We start from the raw sequence: 19679 nt of genomic DNA, 5'->3' as shown, positions 1-19679 counted from the left end.
TTCTTCCTGTTTGTCTGTACTTGGTTAGGATCTGCTTCTGCTTTCTGTCTCACAGTAGAGAGATATTCTGCCAATCCACAGTCTCTTTTTAACTCCAGATAACAATCTAATCTGACTTTTAGTTTCTTCTTTCCAATGTTTCATATAGCTCTCTTTACATTGTGTTGTTATTTGGTTTACTCTGATTGGTGTTTGGAAAGCAGAGTTGCTGTGAGACTGGTCAGAGTGTGTCTGAGAGGGGACAGGCTTTGAAATGGAGGGTGTCTGACAGGCTCTATTTCAGGTGACTGACAAATTTGTGAATTCCAGAAAAAAGCAATATATCAGCCTATTTCTGCTCTACATGCATCTGTTGATGTTTTTCTGTGTACATTTTTTATTTTTCTGCATGTAAACTTTCTGCTGGATGTTTGTCCCAGTGGGTGTAGCTATAATGGCTGAGTGGACCCCATACTACCATACCGTACAATTTTAATTGCAATTTGAAAATTAGAAAACGTCCTCCTAGTTCGATGTAGAGCATTTGCTGCCATGTTGCTGCAACTCCCTGATGCTGTTATGGTTTTACCAAGGCAGGTGTAGCTTAAAATGTGTTCAATGATTGAATAATTTGTTTGAACTGCTAGTTGTTCTCCTGTTTTTTAAAGTGTTTTGGAAAAATCATGATCAGTTTTCTTCACATTTACTGCCAGCGTTCAGATCATATGTTTTGTCCCCATCCCCATCATGTAGACGTCTGTCATAGAGCCCTTTATGCCAAAGAGAGTCAAAAGATTTCTTGACATAACACATGAATAACATAACTGATATCTTACTATTTTCTGTTTGGTGTCCATGTTTGTTAATCACAGTGTGAAGGGTATACACATGCTGTGTGCTGTGCTTTGGGAGGAAGCCAGACTGATTTTTATTCAGGATGAAGTGTCAAGGAAATCTAGTTTATTTAAAATCCTACTGAATAATTTACCTAGGCATCATCCTGACTGTAATACTATCATATATACGTAACTTCATCACTGCACACTGCACCAACCTCTGGGGTGCTGCACCTGTCTGGACCTCAAGCTGTCCTTGGTCAGAGAGGACCACTGCTTTGGTAGTCCAAAATACATTGACTACCAAAGCAGTGTTCACTTCTGATATTGACTTTGAGGTGGACAGAAATAGAGAGATATCTAACTTGTAGCTACAACAGTGACTTTACCATTGTATAGCTCACACCATCTGACATGTTGCTAGAGGTTTTAAACCTGAAACTATTCAACTTCAATGATTCAACACTTTGAAAAGGACCATTCTTAAGCTTGTTGTTTTTACCTGTGACCACTGACAGCCAGTAAAAGTTTCAATGCAGGACTTTTACCTTAGAACTGTGCATTTTTCTACTGTGTTCTACTTGTTTGTTGTTACTTTCTTGGCTTTGTGACATTTTTTAGCATCTGCACCGACTGTGCTTTGCTAGTGTCAGTGTGGCAACATTCATCAGGTCAGTCATCATCCTATGCTGCATCCCAATTCCATAAAACAAACCGATTGTATATAGAATAAAGTATACACTGTTACTTCAATATGCACTGTTTTTTTAGTCAGCATATAAGTAATGAACATACTTAACTTTTAAATGCATGGGTGCTTTTTCAATCATTCCTACAAACCCACATAGCTCTTCTGTGTCAGAGCGTGGATGGACAGATGTGGCCGAGCATCTCTAGCAATTTTGTGGGAGTCTTTAGCTAAAGTGGTTTTCTCTCTGAAAAACCAAAGACTTTTAGCGCATCCATTAGCTGATTTGATGTTGTGGCAATCCTTTCTTTATCTCCAGCCGCAACCACAAAAGCTGAAGGCCAAGCTTTCCAGGAAAGTGAATCGCTTGTGACGTTTGGAAAGAAACTTGTGCATTAATAGCAGGAAGGTTGATGTTGTTGTCTCATTCACAGCTCATTCATGCTCCAGTTCTGCTTTTACATGATCTGATTCATTAACAGCACACACAAAAAAAACCCAACAAATTCCTCATCATCAGTGGCCTCAGGTACGTCTTCATTTCCAGAGCAACTATCATCAAAACCCTCCAGGATCAAAGAATTTGCTGCTGTTCACATATGATTGTGACAGAAAGCTAACAGGAACAGACCTTTAGGGGGACGTAAATACATATATATATATATATATATATATATATATATATATATATATATATATATATACAAGAGAAGAGAAGACAAAGAAAATAAAGAGAGAAAGAAGAGAAAAAAGGTGGAGATGAGAGAGGAAGAGTGAGTTCTGCTCACTGTGCCCAGGATAGGATTAGCATTATGTCCCTGTACTGTTCAACAGAAACAAAACTGACCTGATCCGAACAATGAAATTACCACAGAGCTGTACATGTTTTTTGGTGATTACATTGGCCCGTATGGGCTCAATGTAGCAGCAAACACAAATGCAAAGATGTTGTTTTCAGTCTTCACTGTTTCTGATGTAATAAATTGAATTAATAAATTGCATTCCATTTAGCAAGAAAATATAGTTGCCTTCTGTTGTCTGCAGTAATCTGACATGCAGGGGTTTGAATCAGGGGTAGAGCTGCACAAGTTGAGGAAAACCATCAGGTAATGGGAACATCTTAGCACAAGAGGCAGCATACAGCAAACCAATTATGAAAATGTATTATTACAAGCCTGACACTGCACAGAAGGGTGATAAAAAATACAATATGTATTGCCTTCAAAGCATAGACCGTTTGTGTCAAGACAGCTTTTGAACTGACAGCATGGCACATGGCTGTCTTAACTTAAACAAAAACATAATCCAGCCAGGTCAACCAAACAAGATGGTATTCCCTTAAAAATAATTCAAATGTTGGTGTTCTAAATGATAAAAAAATGATGTAAATTGATGTATGGGTGCAGCTTGTAATAAATGGGTAAATAAAAATCTATCGGCATGAAAATGCTGCTTTGACCAAAAGACAAGACAGTATTTCAAAGATGACATACAAACATGATCTATCATCTTGGCTGTGACAAATGGCCAGATAATAACACCTCTACAATACAATGTAATGTAGAGTGCACACAGAGGTTGAATGATTTTTGTTCAGGTGCACAACTATGCAGCACCTACATGCCTGCACACTCATGGTTAAGGTTATATAGGGGCCGTGTTCCTATGGTGGGAGGTGTACATACATCAGACAACAATGGTGTATTTAGTCAACACACAGTCAAATGTCAAACTGACTTCATGAATAGTTTCATCATGTTGAGAATATTACACAGCAGTCAGCCAATCATCTCACGAAGTCACTTTAACATTAGGTCATACCATGGATCCAGTAGGTTGTAATTAGTGTGGCATTAGGCAATCTAGGCAAATTAATACAAGCAGTTTGTGTTTTTAATGATTTCATTTACTTACTTGTGCCGAGCCAATGAAGCCACCCATCCATTCTGAGGAAAAGTTACAGCACAGGCAGACGTCGAGCTCATCTAATCTGCTTTGAAAACAGAGCCAAGATAGCAGGTGTGCACTGCAATATTCTGCTTCCTCACATGGAGAAAAAGTGAAGAGCCATCATTTAGTGCTCTCCGGTAGTAATGAACCTATGAGTACCCGGCAGAATATATCAAAGTCATAGTGCAAACATAATTATGGCGCCTCCTACAATTATAATTTCTTATTGGTGATGAGTAATTGTCATGTGACACAATGCTTTATGATAAGATAGCATGAAAGATAGTGGTCTTTTGTCTGCTAGTCATAAATATTATAGTATAGACATCCTCTGTTGATTACTGCTAATCAACAGATGACGTCTTGTCACTGAGCAGAATATGCTTGTAAACAAGGCAGCAAAACTGCTTGCAAGACAGTAATAAACAATCTGCATTAATAATTAACTGTTTTATTCTGCCAGGCTGAAACTTTGATGTGCAACACGCCTAATTAAAACAAATCTGTAATCTATGAATGACATTGGAGTGGCACTGTGCATTGGGCATACATGTTTTGTGTTCTGCAATTCTTTGTTTGAGCATTACGTGAAGTGAATCATCTGTCAATCCCCCAGTCCAGATACTGTATCTTTATTCAGTTTAATGGAGGAATGAGTTTGACACTACACGTTTGTTTAAAGGGACGCAAGAACAGACACATCAACCTCAACAACCAGTCTGACCACATCTGACACATATTAATGCAGGAGCACATAAAATGAGACTTATCTCTGCCCTGGTGCATGCTGGGAAAGCTTTCCTGTAGGCCTACTCTCAGGACGCTACATGATCTTAACGTCCCTGTCTGCGTTAAGAGGACCAAGCAAAGGACTTTCAAAGGGATGTCTTGACCATATATGGCATTCTGGGGTGGGCCTGTATGTAAACGAGCCTGTACGTCCACGAGAAGATGTAGAATAGGTGAGATTTTTCATTGTTACATGCGTAAAGTCTGGACAACTCCTACGCACAAATTTAAAACCCTTTGCTCTCTGCACCATTGCATTGTAGTGCTTCTGTGTACAAATTTCATTGTTGTGTTTTATATATATATATATATATATTTTTTTTTTTTTTTTGGTACATAGTATTTAAAGATTTATGTTTTGCATTGTCCAGCTTTGTTGTCCTTGTTTTTTTAGCAGTGTGTCTACCAATCAGGCACAACATTAAAGCCACTGACAGGTGAAGTGATCCCATAGATCACCATGCTGGGAAACCTTGGGTCCTGACATTCATGTGGATGTTACTTTAACATGTACCACTCACCTGGACACAGCTGCAGACCAAATACACCCCTCATGTCAATAGAATCTATCTCCAGCCGCCTCACAGCTTGACCATAGCTGCTTACCTTCGACTCTGCTCATCAAACACACAAACGCCGCGTTCTGGCAGAAAGCCCTGAAGGGAAACTTCTGTCACATGTCACATGCACTTGAATTACCTAACCTTATCTTGTTAATGTTATACTAGCGCCTTATGAGGACGACCTTTAATCATGACATTCTTTCTTCATAAACAACTGGAAACAGAACTCGTCCTGCCATTGTTTTGAAAACTCTGATCTTGCAAAAAAGCCATAAGCAGCCCGATCTGGCATTATGGATGGGCCCCAGAAGGCCAGGCCCTCCTCATGTATTTGTTTGGTTGCGATTTATTATCATCATTATTGTTGTAATTGGACACACATGTGCTGTATCCAAATGTTTCTTTTGTATCCTATAGTCTTGCAACAATAGTGATGTTTTTATTGTAAATGGTGGTTTTCTAGTCTTCCTGACCACTCAAAGTGCTTTACAACACAAGGCAGCACTCACCCATTAGTTGCATCATTTTTGTGACTGAACTAAACTTAAATGTTATCATTAATATAGGCTATACAGTAAATATGCACATGATTTCTGGCTAGTTTGTTTAATTTATAAACTTACATAATATCGAAATATTTCATAAGAATTTGTTGTTACATCAAAAAGTAAAAAAAGAGTTAAAGTCTGTGTATGTGTACACATACATGACAAGTGACGTTGATTCAGATTCTGACAGATTCGTATGTCACTGTATGAATGCTTTGATAAAAAGGGCCCCAGATTTTGAGGGTTTTCCCACTTACACCAACAAAGTGCCAGCCGATTTCAAAGTGCACCCAAACCCAAGGCTGCTGTACACCCAAAGGCAGCTTCAAATGTAATTGATGATGTTATATTTTTAAAGCAATACAAGCTTCAACACAGTGCCTCAATAGAAATATGGCCTTCCCACTCCACACACTCTTTAAAGACTCAGTATCAGATGTAACATCTCTAGTACTAGGTGTGATAATAAGTCACTGTAGTGAGCTATTATCTGCAGGTGTTGCCATTTTTATTAATTTATACATAAATTAGGAAACACATCACTGACAACCACTGTACATTTGAGCTACCAATGTAGAAGAGATGGTAGCCAACAGTCAAGTGTGGGCTGTTCACAAACACTAAAAACCTTTGACTAGACAGGTTTAATGAACTTTAAGATCAGTATGTTGTTTTAACACTTTACAATCCAAACCATAACCCTAACCTAACCGTAGGGTTAATATTACATAATGGAAAATGGAAAATTTGTTTATGCTGAGTGTGTGTTCATTTGAGAGCATGTCATTAAGCGAAGTTTAAAAGAATAAACAAAACTCAATTTAAAATGCATTTTACCTGATTTTCCTGGATGGAAGTTATGAAATCCGGAGTTCTGACTTTTCTTCAAATGCAACACTACTGTGTTGGCCCTCAATAGAGCATTAAGGTAGTATAATTGCTACAGTAGGCCTATCACATAGTACTACAGTACAATTAATAGTCATTCTTGGCAAGATACTGTATCTCAATATGCAGAATTTGAAGTTCTTCTTAATGAGAATCATCTTGAATATCACTCTCCTTCACTGGACAAAAGCTTTTGGCACATGCACACTTTTTATTTTGCTCATGCTTAAAACTGAACAGCCAGCACAACGAATCCACTGGACTAGTTCCCATCGACTCGCATTTCAGGCCTCTGTCAAACCCAGGACTCTCTTAGACAAGAGGCAGAGATTCTCCCTGTGACTTAGTCCTTCTCTTCATTCTTGAAAGTCTCCACGTTTCCCCTGCTGATGAACTTTAAGAATTGGCGGTAGAATATTACAATTCGTGTTTGGCCCAGCTTGAAAGCCATGGACATGATGGCCATGCCAATAATGATGAAGAGTGAGGTAAGCATGAAATACTTGGGGTGATTGGGTACAATGTCGCCAAAACCAATGGTAGTGAGTGTAATGAAGCAGAAGTAGTAGGGGTCAAAACCCTCGAATTCAGTTTCCCACAAGGGCAGAATCAAGCCCCCAAATAAAATGTAGGCAAACACGATGAAAAGAATCAACACAAAGGGTACATCCAGCATTTCCATTCCATCTCCTAACCCTGTGAAGTCCCATATGGTATATCCTTCGAGTGGTGGTGGCAGCTGGTCCAGCTCTGGGCAGGAGAGGGTCCTGAGCAGTGGGCCCCTTCTAATCAAATTCTCCCTGGCAAGAATCTTCTCAAAGATCTCTTTGTTGTTTTGCAGCTGGATGGATTTGTGCCGTACATCAGCTTGGCTGTGCAGCACCTGCCGGATGTCGAGGGGTTCACGGATCACAATGTCATGTCTGAAAACAAAGGTACCGTCCTCCAGGGTCCGGTGATCAGAATCTCCTTCCCTCTTCCTAGCCTTCCATGGTGTCCAGGTGTGGGAGCGGAGGATTTTGCAGAAGGAGTGAATGCGTATGTAGGCTTTGGTCATCAGCATAGCAAGGAAGTCTCCCACGTCAAGGATCACCAGAAGCATGAGAGGAATGCCCACCATGGCATACAAGACACACACCACCTTGCCAGGCAGGGTAACTGGATAGATCTCCCCATACCCTGCAACAACGAAGGAGAAAATGTACACTTTAGTTCAGTGAAGCAGCAGCAACTGTAGAATTTAAAGCAATCACATCATCATCATAGTTTAAATCCTTGTAGGGGATAAAGGCAATCAAGGGCACAAACACTCTTCTAATCACAGCAATCAGATTAGAGGCGATGTTTAATTGACGTGAAAATATACAACCATGAGCTTAAATTTGTTTCTACCAGAAATAAATAAAGTGTTGAATTCTGGAAAATACTAAGGAACAATTCTCAAAACCAGTATTTCATTCATCATGTGCTCCGTGAGTCAAGAGATTACACATACAATATAGAAGACTTTGCATGTTAAAATTATAATATACAAATTGACTTAAAAGAGCAGAGGACTCAAAAGGCATGGTATGTGTGATGATGATAAGACTTTATTAATCTCACAATGGAGGAATTTACTCTAAAACCTACTAAACAGAGACAAATTTCCAGGATTCAGTTATTAACCACCGTTGTGAGTTATTATCTGCAGGTGTTGTCATTTTTATTAATTTATACATAAATTAGGAAACACATCACTGATAACCACTCTACATTTGAGCTACCAATGTAGAAAAGATGGTTGCCCACAGTCAAGTGGGCAAACACTAGAAACCTTTGACTGGACAGGTTTAATGAACTTTAAGATCAGTATGTTGTTTACAATCCAAACCATAACCCTAACCTAACCCTAAGGCTAATATTAAATAATGAGTGTGTGTTACGACTGAGCCACTCAGAAGTCAAATTTTGAACATGATGTAGATACACTGACTCATGTGTTCAATCAATGATATTCAAAAATCTTATATTTGATGACCAATTTAATGGTAATGTTGAACTAGATGACACATATTCGGTAAATCAGTTCAACTGTAGAAGTCTTTATGCAGACTTTCCTAAGAGAAATGATAGCCTTATCTTAGATATGGGGGAATCGAGAAAAAAGTAATACCTGTATTGTCATTGCACAAGTACAACAAGATCAAGCTTGTAGTTTCTGTACTCGATGCTACAGAATACAAAAAATAAGGCAAACATAAACAATATGATGAAATAGCAACACAATAATGAAGAGTATTAGCAGTGTCTGACAGGAGTAAATAGTGCTACAGCTCAGATGTGCAAAGCAGCAACAAAACCTGTACAGTAGAGGAATGTAAATATGTCATCTTCATAAAAACACACCATGGATGAATGTATTAATCCCTGAATACTTAAGTTATTAATTACAAGTGCAGAATGGAACACAATATCCAAACAGTAACACAGAATGAAGGAGAGACTGTGTAACTCGATACAGCTTACAGCTACAGCATAGCTTATTTGGTGGCATAGTGTGGTATGTGTGTGCATGAGATGTCACTTGTGGCAGGCAATTATGGGGGCAGTTAGAGAGCTTATGGGGGATACTTGGTGGACTTATTCAGAGCAGTTAAGGCTCTGGGGAAGAAGCCATATCTCAGTGTAGAGGTGTGGACGTAATGTTATAATGTTGCCAGATAGATGAGTTCAAACAGACAATGGCTTGTTTGGGAGAAATCCTGACAAATGCTGGTAGCTTTCCTGAGGCAGCATGAGCCGTTGGTGTCCTCCAGGGCTTGGAGCTGTATCCCAGTGGTCTTCAGTGCAGTGGAGATGACCCAGTGGAGAGCTTTCCTATCATTAGGATGTCCTTTGTGGTGCAGCGGTAGAAGGTCACCAGCAGCTGCTGAGCAGACCAGCTTCAGCGTCCTCAGGAAAAGCCACCATTGCTGTGCTTTCTTGACAGTACGGTGGTGCTAGAGGACCAGGTGAGGTCCTCTGAGATGTGAATGCCCGGAAACTTGAAACTGGACACATGTGTCCATTGATGAAGACTGGCTCGCACTCGTTGTTTCATGAACTTCCGAAGTTGATGACTAACTCCTTGTTCCTTGCAACATTGAAGTACAGTTTGTTCTGTGATCACCAGCTCACCAGATTTAGCGCCTCCACTCTGTTGGTTAATACATTGCAGTTGGAGATCATTTACTGATCAAACCGAAACCTGCATTTTAGCACAATTCCTGTTACACTAGCACTGTATTTACCAAATTATTGCTTGGAAACAGTGAACACATTGAAAATTGCTAAACAGTGATCCAATGGTGCAAGAAACATGAGCAGTCACACAGTTTGGAAAGAAATCAACCGCTTAGCAGATAGCAGAGAGCTAGCTGCCAGTAGCTAATGATGTTGCATGGAGGACAGTGTTGAGTGCATGAGGACAGGGAAAGACAGAGATGGTTCTGTGACATTGCCATGTTTATTAAAACCATTATATAGACTAAAGTGATGGAGGTCAGACAACTAAACGAACCATTGCATTCAGATGAAACTGTAGTTTCATAATGCATGCAATGTAGGTCCTAAAGTAAATGCTTATTTTTCGAATAATGTACATATAATAATGCAATGGCAGTGAAAAGTCTCAACAGTTTCCAACTAACAAAATAACAAAGACAACATGCCTCTAACCTCAAACAACCTCCAATAAGCTTTCTGTGGTGATGTAAAAAGCATTCTTCTCTGAGAGTGCCCTCTCTTCATTGAGTTGTGGGCTTCCTGTTGCAGCTAAGCAATTAGCCATTAGCTGGCTTCCTTTCCACTTATCTGTAAGCATCTGACTTACTCATGGATCTTCACAAGGTTTTTACACATCACATCATGTTGAGGAAAAGAGGAAGCTCAAGATAGTAGAAGTAGGAATACATAGTTTGATTAACATTTTGTATAAAACCTAAAGAAAAATGATTCAGAAATTGATTACTAATAACTAAAATGTTATGTTATCATATACTGGACATCTTAAGGTTTAAGGTTCCAAAGGTATGCAAGACAGAGTCTACGACCATTCAAGTGGCTGTGAGAGGCTATATTTTAGGTTGTTGGTAATATGCTGAAGTTTGCCTTATAATTCATCATGAGGGGGACATCAATGTCTGCACAAAATTCAATTACTAATCATCAAATAGTTGTTGAGAGATTTGGGTCTTTAACAAAGTGGTCGAGCAACTGACCAGACAACCAACAAACCAACGCTGCCATTCCAAGAGCTGCGCCACTAGCATGGCTAACAAATCAGAATGGGCATGTGTTTGTACAAATCTCTTTGACTGAAAATGATTATGCTATCATTAAGACTGATAAAGGTCATGTTTGTCCTGAGGGTGGCCCTAGAAAAGGCCACGGGGCCATTCAAATCTAAAGGTTTATGCCATCTCTCCACTATTAAGGACTCTCAGGTCATGCCCCTGGTGTGTTCATCTTAAGCCTTCAGGCTTCAGTGGGATGAGTATGTTTTTTTTGGGATTTAATAAAAGAAGTATAAAAATAAATGTGCAGAGTGACTCTTGTATTAGAACCTCATGTTGGGAAACAAACTTAATATAAAACTGCAACTATTAATGATATAAGAATGTAAAAATAAATACATATAAATAAGTATATACAAAAATATGAATAAGAAAATATAAATACCAGGCCAACCAATCAACATCAAGGGATCACTTAGTTATCAGCTGAAGACTGCGATCAGCTGGCTAATTGATTCCAGCCTGGTGTGCTCCTCCTCGGTTGGGAAGACGGATGTCCACACTACATTTCATGGCAATGTGCCCTGTAATAACTTAGATGTCCTCCTCTGGAACAAAGTGTTGGACAACAGACAGATTAACATCATCAAAGGAATCTTTTGGTATTATTTGACTTCAGGGACGTCAATCAACCAATGATTCATCTCCCTGCAGTGAAATATGCCTCACACTGCCTTTAAGAAAAGCAAATCCACCAAAGACAAATTCAACAGTCTGGGTTTTAGAGGGATGTTTTGGTGTCTCAGGATGGTCTAACTTTCAGATACTTTTCCAAAAATACATTTTATTTGTTGTACAACTTTTGAGCATTATGGCCCAAAAATAAATATAAATAATAAATATCATTGTAGCCATCTGAATGCAAAAAAAAAGGAAGAAATGTAAGAAGATAATACATACACTATATAACTTTAAACTGCTACATTCATATCAGAATTAGCCAGCAGTCCTTAACCAATGCAGACCAGGAACATTCCCTTGTATTCATCCAAGTCCACAAGTACAAGACAGTGGCTTATCTCAGTCACAGATGTTTTTTTCATAGATGATTCTAATGATGTTGGACAGCCCCCAACCTGTCATCTAGTGCCACCACCTCAAAGTTCCCCTTGACTAACACTTGACTAATGACCATATTTCCACAAAAACATCTGTAAATATTTATGGTTTGATTTATGATGAACACTGATATTTTTCGTGACCTTTCCTCAAGCATCACTCTCAGGCCAAACTGTCAATTTGCACAAAAGACATGTCAAAATGTATCAGGCAGATTTCTATTTATTTCCTAAGGACATGATGTAATGCATCATATCAGTAAAGTTTACTACTGAGATCTGACAGTGAAGGAAACAGATCATATAATCTAAACATCATTGCTATTACAGCTGGAATTCCTCGTGTGTTTGTGTGTTCAATCTATTGTAACCTGAAAAAACACTGCTGCACAGCAAGTGTGAAGCATTTATCCCAGACAAAATGAAGGTTTGAATGGATTCAGTCTGTTTGAAGAAGCTTTACATCAAACAACCTACAGTCTACATTTCCATTCCGTGTGATTGCTTGTTTGTCCTGTTATTTACCCACTGCAGGGAAGTCTTAATGCGTAAAGACAGTTCTGCAGCTCAAAGACTAAAAGCATGGACCACTTAAGACCAATTTTCTATCCTGAGTCACATGATAAATATGGGCTCAGATCAGGTGAACTCAGGTACACTTACCTATTTACAGATTTAGCAGACACAGAGCAACTTTGGCATTTCCTTGGAGTCATGTGTCTGGCTACCTGATGAATGTGTTCAATATTTACACCCTTTTAGCTCTTTGTTCCACCCACTCCTGAGAAAAATACCTGGCTCTTTAGCTGCTAAATGCTCCACTCTGTTCCACGACTGGTCACACATTTTGTTGGTGTGCCATATGGCACTGAGCAGGCGGTGCACAGTGAAAACAGCTGCCTGCTGCGGCTGAAAGCAGGGTTGACAGTGGTGAAAGTGACATAAACATTAGAGCTTCCGCTCATAAAACCTAATCCATGATCTGAAACATGCTAAAACTCTTCATGGAGGCGAGGGGAACTGCATAGTTGGTGATCGTAGTCTTCTCACTATGAACGACACCTTTCAATTGACACATTGCCGTTTGATCAACTATTGTAACAATACTGGCTCGTGCAGCAGAAGAATTTGCTGGCACAATTTTACCTCCTTGTAGTGCAATTTATCTGTCCAGGCTTTACTTCTCCTCCAGGGCAACAAGCAGGAGAGATTGATTAGACAATTCATGGACAAGGAGTAATATATGCTTTGTAGTGATGCCCAGAATGACATTAGGCTCAACTCGCATCATCCTTCTCCAATATAATGGTTGCTGGTTTGATCCACACTAACTTTGACAAGACAATTCTTTAACAATCCCACAGCGGTGAAATGTGCAGTGTTGCAGCAACATAACTGAAGTAAACTGAAGTTCAGTATTATTACAGTGGATCCAGTATCATTATGAGAAAAACCACTGACATGTATACACATGGCTTGTTACACGTCAACTAAGCGCCACTAATATATAGCACGCACTTTTACTGCCTGGCAATGTCAATACAGCTGAGCTGAACACACAGTCATTAGCACCAAAGTACACCAAGCCACAAGTAACAAAGACCACAATGGAGAAAACCAGAGAAGAACAGCAGTCAATAACCACTCAGTGTCACACAGGAGTGTTTCTGAAGGCCCAGCAAGTGATGTTTCAGTGAAGTTTGGCCATCTGACCTCAGGGTGTTTCACAAAGTTAGACTAGCAAATTGGCAAGTTTATAATGCAGAAACATGCCCTTCTAAAAGAAAGCATCAACAGACCAAGACTAAAACATGACTGACCACTTGCAAGGCTGACAGGTTATCCCTAATAGCTTTAAATGCCACTACCAGACCAGCACTCACTCTAATGATGATGCTCCAGCACAAACAGGACAGAAACTGAAAGACTGCTCACTAATTAATTTGCTCCCCCTGTTTGTGCTTCTTGACACCTGCCCGATCTGCAGGTCACAAAACGAAAACAATGAGCTCCACAGAGTTGAGTGGAACTGCAGAGTCAGATGATCACTGCCTGTGGGTTCATCGTTCACCGTGCATCCATTGTTAATAGGAAAATATTGATTACAGCAGCTTTAAGAATGTTCTTGGGACTGTAACATTATACGCTTTTAAGATAGCATCACAGTTCCTGCCAAATGTGAAAAGGAAAAGGCCTTCCACATCAAATGCTCGCTCTATGCGCCGACCACAGAAAATGTATCCCAGGATGTCCAGGAGGAGTAGTGGTGGATATAATATTGTAAGCTATGATGTGAGCTGAATATGGGAATAAGTGAAGGACGTAACTGCTGCATAAGCATTTGTGACTGCTAGCAGCACAACTGGTGTGTACACCTCCACCTCAGTCCTGCTGAACTGTGTATGAGGATCCCACCCCCCTACAATCTAAGCCACATACGCTCTCACAATGATGCATTACTGCTTTTATCTTGTATTGGGGCTAATTGTTAAACGTTAAACAAATATCATTCACTGTAGAAATGACTGATTATGACAGCTGCAACACTGTGCAGCCTACGATGACCAACACATTTGAAACACTTAGACAGAATGTGCCTTTTTGACATTAAGTGCCTTTAAAATATGCTAGGTCCTGCGTTTCCGGAAGGCAACTCATATTTCCTCTATATTTCCTTTATGCCTGGTAAATGCCAACGTCTTTCAACCTCCATATCCCCAGTTCTTAACACAGGCTGTTAAAAAGCCGAACAGTCAACCTCAATCCAAAATATCCCTGATAGCATTATCAGGATTTTTTTTCTCAAACTTTAGAAAGAACTAGACAAATCATCACATGTTGCATTACATATCATTACAAACAGTTCTATATCTAACAGTTTTTAATAGATGTAGGCCTAGAAAAGAAGCAAAAGAGATTGAGTTTCATGCAGGATCTTTAGTGTGTGTGTGTGTGTGTGTGTGTGTGTGTGTGTTTGTGTGTGTTTAAGAATTTAGTCAGTTCTAGTCAAAGCAATCAGACTCAAAAGTGTCTGGAGAGAGAACCATGGAGATGGAGACATAATACATTTTACTGTAATTACTAAGGGGTATGTTATTATTCGGCTGTTTGCAGGTTGTAATACATACAACCAATCAGTGTGCCAAGATTTATCATTGGGCAAAAAAGTTATGGCCATTTCCCTGCTATGGTTTTTTTTTAACCCATCATTCTCATTTGAATGTTTATCTCTATAGTCAAAATTCAAGTTTTTGGCTTCCTTCAAGTTCTATTCATATTATTGAACAGTGAAACTGACTCAAACTGATGCAGTGAAGTTGTTTACATGATGTTGAGAGCACTGGGTGTTGTTATGTGTTGATGTTCTATGTGTCAAACTGTTTAGGCCTTTAGACACATCAGGATGTCACTGAGCAATCACCTGGCAAACCTGGCATTTACCAGCTGTTCAACACCGAACAACAACACCAACACTGTTCTTCCGAACCCCGGTGATGGTTTACAGGGAAACACAAAATACTCCTCTAGCCTTTTTTTTTGAAGAATCTCTACTTTTATAGTGATCCATCATATCAACTCAGCTTCCTCCACACACGCACACACCCGCGCACACACACACACACACACACACACACACACACAAAGAGACATCAACTTATTAAAACTTGTAATAGTCCTGCTGATTTACCGACTGTTGTGAATACAGTGCAGCAGAAGAACATGGAGCCAAAAAAAGTCCATCGGTCAGGTCTCTGGAGCCATATGGACTTGAAGTCATATCGCATCTGAGACTCCACTTCCCTCACTATGTCTTGATGTGTGCAGGAGGCGTTTTCTGAAAATCAACAGATAACTTTCAGTGTACAGCAAATGAATTAGGGCTCGGACTTATATATTTTAATATTTGAACATGTAAGTATCAAAGAAATACACATTTTCTAGGTGCAAATGTATCCGTATTTATCAGCATTAGAGCGGACAGAGGAAGAAAAATCCGACACAGCTTCGCTATTGTCGGTAGAAATGAGTTCTTAAAGTGTGATTGCTGATATGAGGAGGCGACACAACTTTTTAGTGGCTAACGATATTTGTAGGCACTTACTGGTGAAGTTCTGGACGGTGCGAACAATCTGATCCAGGAACTCAGCGTACTCCTGCGGGGTAACGTTGGCGGACGCGCTCCCTCCCTCGATGTGCTGGAACATGAGCGCACCTAGCGACGCGTACGCCACCAGAGACAGACTCAGCAAAAGATGAGGAAAGAACCTCCAGAAACGCGCGGCGCACTTTCTGGACTCGGCCTTCACGCTGATCCCTCTCTTCAGTGCCACTGACATCTTCCCCTGCTTCTTCTCCCGCCGCCGCTCCTGCCGTTCAGCCCCTGCGCAGAGCGCCTGTGCGTCCGTCCGCTTGGCTTTATGCTCCAGCACTGTGCGCGGAGGTTGGCGCGAGGCAGTGAACGCACCACACCATCCATATACGCATTACTGACACCGCGATGAGGCCTCTGGGGAGATCCGTTATTCACTCCATAGTCCATTACTTACGCCTGTCAGCGGCTTAGACAGCTTTCACAACCATTTACACAGGCCAAGTCAATCAGCAGAAGATTAATGTGCTAAATTTCATCCCAGCTATACAAATACATGATGTTTTTTTAAACACTTAACTGAAATAAAGCTGTAGCCAGGAGAATGAACCTGGAAAAAGAGAGGGAAAATTAAATCAGCTAGTCCACACAATTCCTCATATCTACTTTTACATCACTGATGATGTGTCTGAGTGTATCTGAAGATGTATGTTGGAAACTGTTAGCATCTCCTTATGGGAATACTAAACAAACAAACAAACAAACAAAAAGAGGTGTGAGAACCACTGGACTAATCTTTAACTATATATTTCATAAAGTGACCACATCTTTTTATGTAATGTGAAAAGTCATGTTTTTGTGCAACATTGAGTAGCAAGATTAAAGAAACATGAAAGGAAATACAGGCACTTCAAAATTGCACTTCAGCACAGTGTTTAAGCAAATGCATCAGCTTGATTCACTCTTTTGGAGTGCAGATGCAATTCTGCCTCTTTGATCTCTAAAAACAAATGGTCTTGCCATTTATCAAGCCCCATGGGCAACAGGTGCTGCAGGACTTCTATATTTAGTGAAGCATGTGAGGGCCAATTGTGGGTCAAAGTCAGTGAACAACTGGACCCTCTTTATGTAAATACCTCATTATATTTGGGATGCTACTACTTTTAACTTAGAACTGACAATAAGTAAAATCTACTGTGAAGCGAACAACACTGAGTTGATCAAATATTCATTTTTAGAAGGCGAACCTCTGAATTTCTGTACTGGTGACTATATGAGAGAAATGACAGATGTTCACTAAAGGGTGGAACTGGTACATTGTCAACAAGACACTGGCCCAAAGCACTAGAGGGTGTGATCTAATATAACAGCATAAACGACAGCCACAGTCATGACCATAATTGAACCAACGCCTCTTTGATTTATTACAGGGCTGCTGTGCTACATTGTACAATTGTAGACCTACTGGTTTTGATTTAATTGTATCTACACTTTGATCAATCAAATGTCAATTAAGGAAGACACTGGAGGAAAGCAGGAAGTTGGCCCTGAAGGAGAGCAACACGCAAAAAGGAAAGATACATTAATCTGATGAGGTAAATTTGCAAAAACGGCAAGAGCAATAATAAAATGATCACATTATATGTGCTATCAATCATTGTGAGAAATACATTTCTTCCCTAAAATGTTTTATCACATAAAAAATATGATGTGTCTTCACTGTCCACTCGAGCTTTGTGTCAGTAGATAACCTGATGTAATTGCTCTTTTTGTAATGCATTAGATTATGACCCAAAGCATCCAGCATTACTGTTTCTAATTCACAGCATCGTTGTTTGTACTGTAAGGATACATTTGTGTATCGTGTAGGTGAAAATGTCTGCAGAGAGATTAGAAGTGATGTGCTGAGTTTGAAAGTTATGAGGTGACCGAGCTCATTTCATATTTTAATTCTGATATTGGGCAATGTCAAGTTTTGCAATGACTATAGTGTCCATGTCCTGTACTATTCATGTCAGACCATCTTGTACATTTGCCTGGACTGTTTGATGGACAAGTCTGCTTTCCAGTTCTGCTGTATTTACTGTACAAACGTTACCATGAAATTATGTACTTACTGTCCTCCTTAACAACATGAACAGCACCCTGTGTAACAACAGGGTCAGTCCACAGTGTACAAATGCACCCTGTAGTTATTTAATAAGTACCTTAACTTACTAGATAACTAAAAAACCCTTATCTAAAAGAAACTGTGCAGTTTGTCTTCTTTCCCCTTCTGTTATTATCTGTTACCCTTTAATGTTGGTAAGTATTATATGGCAATTTTGAAAAGTTATAAAGTGCTACAGAACTTATTACCCAATCTACACCCTAATTTACAGCTTTGTTGCTCATTAAAAGTAATTAAAATACTTGCAGTATAAATTTCCCACATTGTTAACATTCAATCTTTTAATGTATTTGTGACTCAAGGACAAAGAGAAGTTTGATGCTACAGAAACTCAACAGCTCAGAGTTCTGTGTTAGGCACAGCAGCGGTTGCAAATGCTGATGTTTACATGCCAACGTGTCACCACCATGGTGGTGTAAAAAGTTTGTGAATCAACAAAGTCATTATGACCTTTAGTTTTATTGTATCAACACACTGAAAACAATGGTGTAGACCACAGTTTTGTATAGTGTAATGAAGAGGTGAATAGGTCAGATGGATGGATGGATGACTGGATGAATGGATGGTGGGATGATGGATGGATGCATGCATTGATGGTTGGATGAATGGATCCGTTTATGGATGATGGATGGATGAGGTTATCTGATCAATAACATAGTCACATCCTCTTACTTAATAGTTTACTTTAGATCATATTCAGTTGATGGCAGTGTTGATCATTATTTATTATCCATTACTATCCATTATTTCTAATGGAAGTGAAGGCTTGCTGAAATATTTAAATGTGATGATGAAATCTGTAGTGTTCATCCTCAGTTTAATGCATCATTACCATAAATGGTGTAAGACAGGCGTACTGCAGCGGTCCAGGGAATGTTGGCTTCTCTCTAAAATGCACTTCTTGAACTGCCGTTATGTCTGCTCATCATCATTGGAATAAACAATCTGGCTGCCATTCTGGTTAAGATAAACACCCATTAGAAAGTCTGTGCTCTGGCCTTTACTCAACACATTAACAGCAGCACCACACCAAAGCAAGCAGAGAAGAAACACAGTGATGCCGTCCCCATCCTTCCACACAGGATGAAGACAAAGCTTTTAAAGGCAAGCCATGTCAGCTGTGTTTGTGTTAATGTGACTTATTTTGAGATAAACTTGAAACAAACCTTACTTAGGCCTGCTAAATCACAGTTGACTGTGTTTATATTTGAGGCACATTTTTGGTCTATGGGTGCAAGGGGGGGTGGCCCCTGTCATATTGAAACACCGAGATGAGGGTTTCTAATGAAAACTTAAGAAAACATATACAACTTTTAAAACATGCAGAATGCAGTCTAGTGAAGTTTCACTGGGAAACCCGGAGTATAACAGCAGATTTATAGCTGTGTTGTGGTGTGGTGGTGTAAACTGTAGCTCATGCTCGCCTCCTAAAAAGGTGGCCATACGTCAGAGCTGCAGCAGGCTACAGAGATACTCTGCAGATACTGAAAAATCTGTGACTGGTCAGCTTTAGCTGCTGTTTTCTACTACAAGTTTGGGACACTGGTGGAAAATCTGAAGACAGACTCAGCAATCTCACGTTCAGTAACACACAAGTAACAAAGACATTTTTACTTTACAGTTGGCCTATTACTGATGATCAAGCAATTAAAACACAGTTGTGTCTTTTTGTGTAACTTGGCTACTTGTCTGATGAAGAAGACTGATGATAGGACAGAATTACTGCTTCATCACATAAAGATTTCTTTTAACAATTTCAGCTGTACAATGAATTTAAACCTCAAATAGCTTTAATTTAAAACTA

The 19679-nt window shown here is 39.6% G+C and overlaps 1 protein-coding gene across 1 annotated transcript; it reads right to left on the bottom strand.

Moving 5' to 3' along the window:
• Nucleotides 1–6584: 6584 nt before the first annotated feature.
• On the bottom strand, nucleotides 6585–15952 carry kcnk18 (potassium channel, subfamily K, member 18). The gene is made up of 3 exons (XM_041948164.1): nucleotides 15718–15952; nucleotides 15304–15450; nucleotides 6585–7420 (listed from the first exon to the last, which is right to left on the bottom strand). Exons 1-3 carry the CDS (start codon nucleotides 15950–15952, stop codon nucleotides 6585–6587), a joined length of 1218 nt encoding a protein of 405 aa, XP_041804098.1.
• Nucleotides 15953–19679: the final 3727 nt, after the last annotated feature.

This window comes from Chelmon rostratus, chromosome 11 (assembly GCF_017976325.1).
Source record: "Chelmon rostratus isolate fCheRos1 chromosome 11, fCheRos1.pri, whole genome shotgun sequence".
Taxonomy (NCBI): domain Eukaryota; kingdom Metazoa; phylum Chordata; class Actinopteri; order Chaetodontiformes; family Chaetodontidae; genus Chelmon; species Chelmon rostratus.
This window is presented reverse-complemented; position numbering and strand designations above follow the sequence as displayed.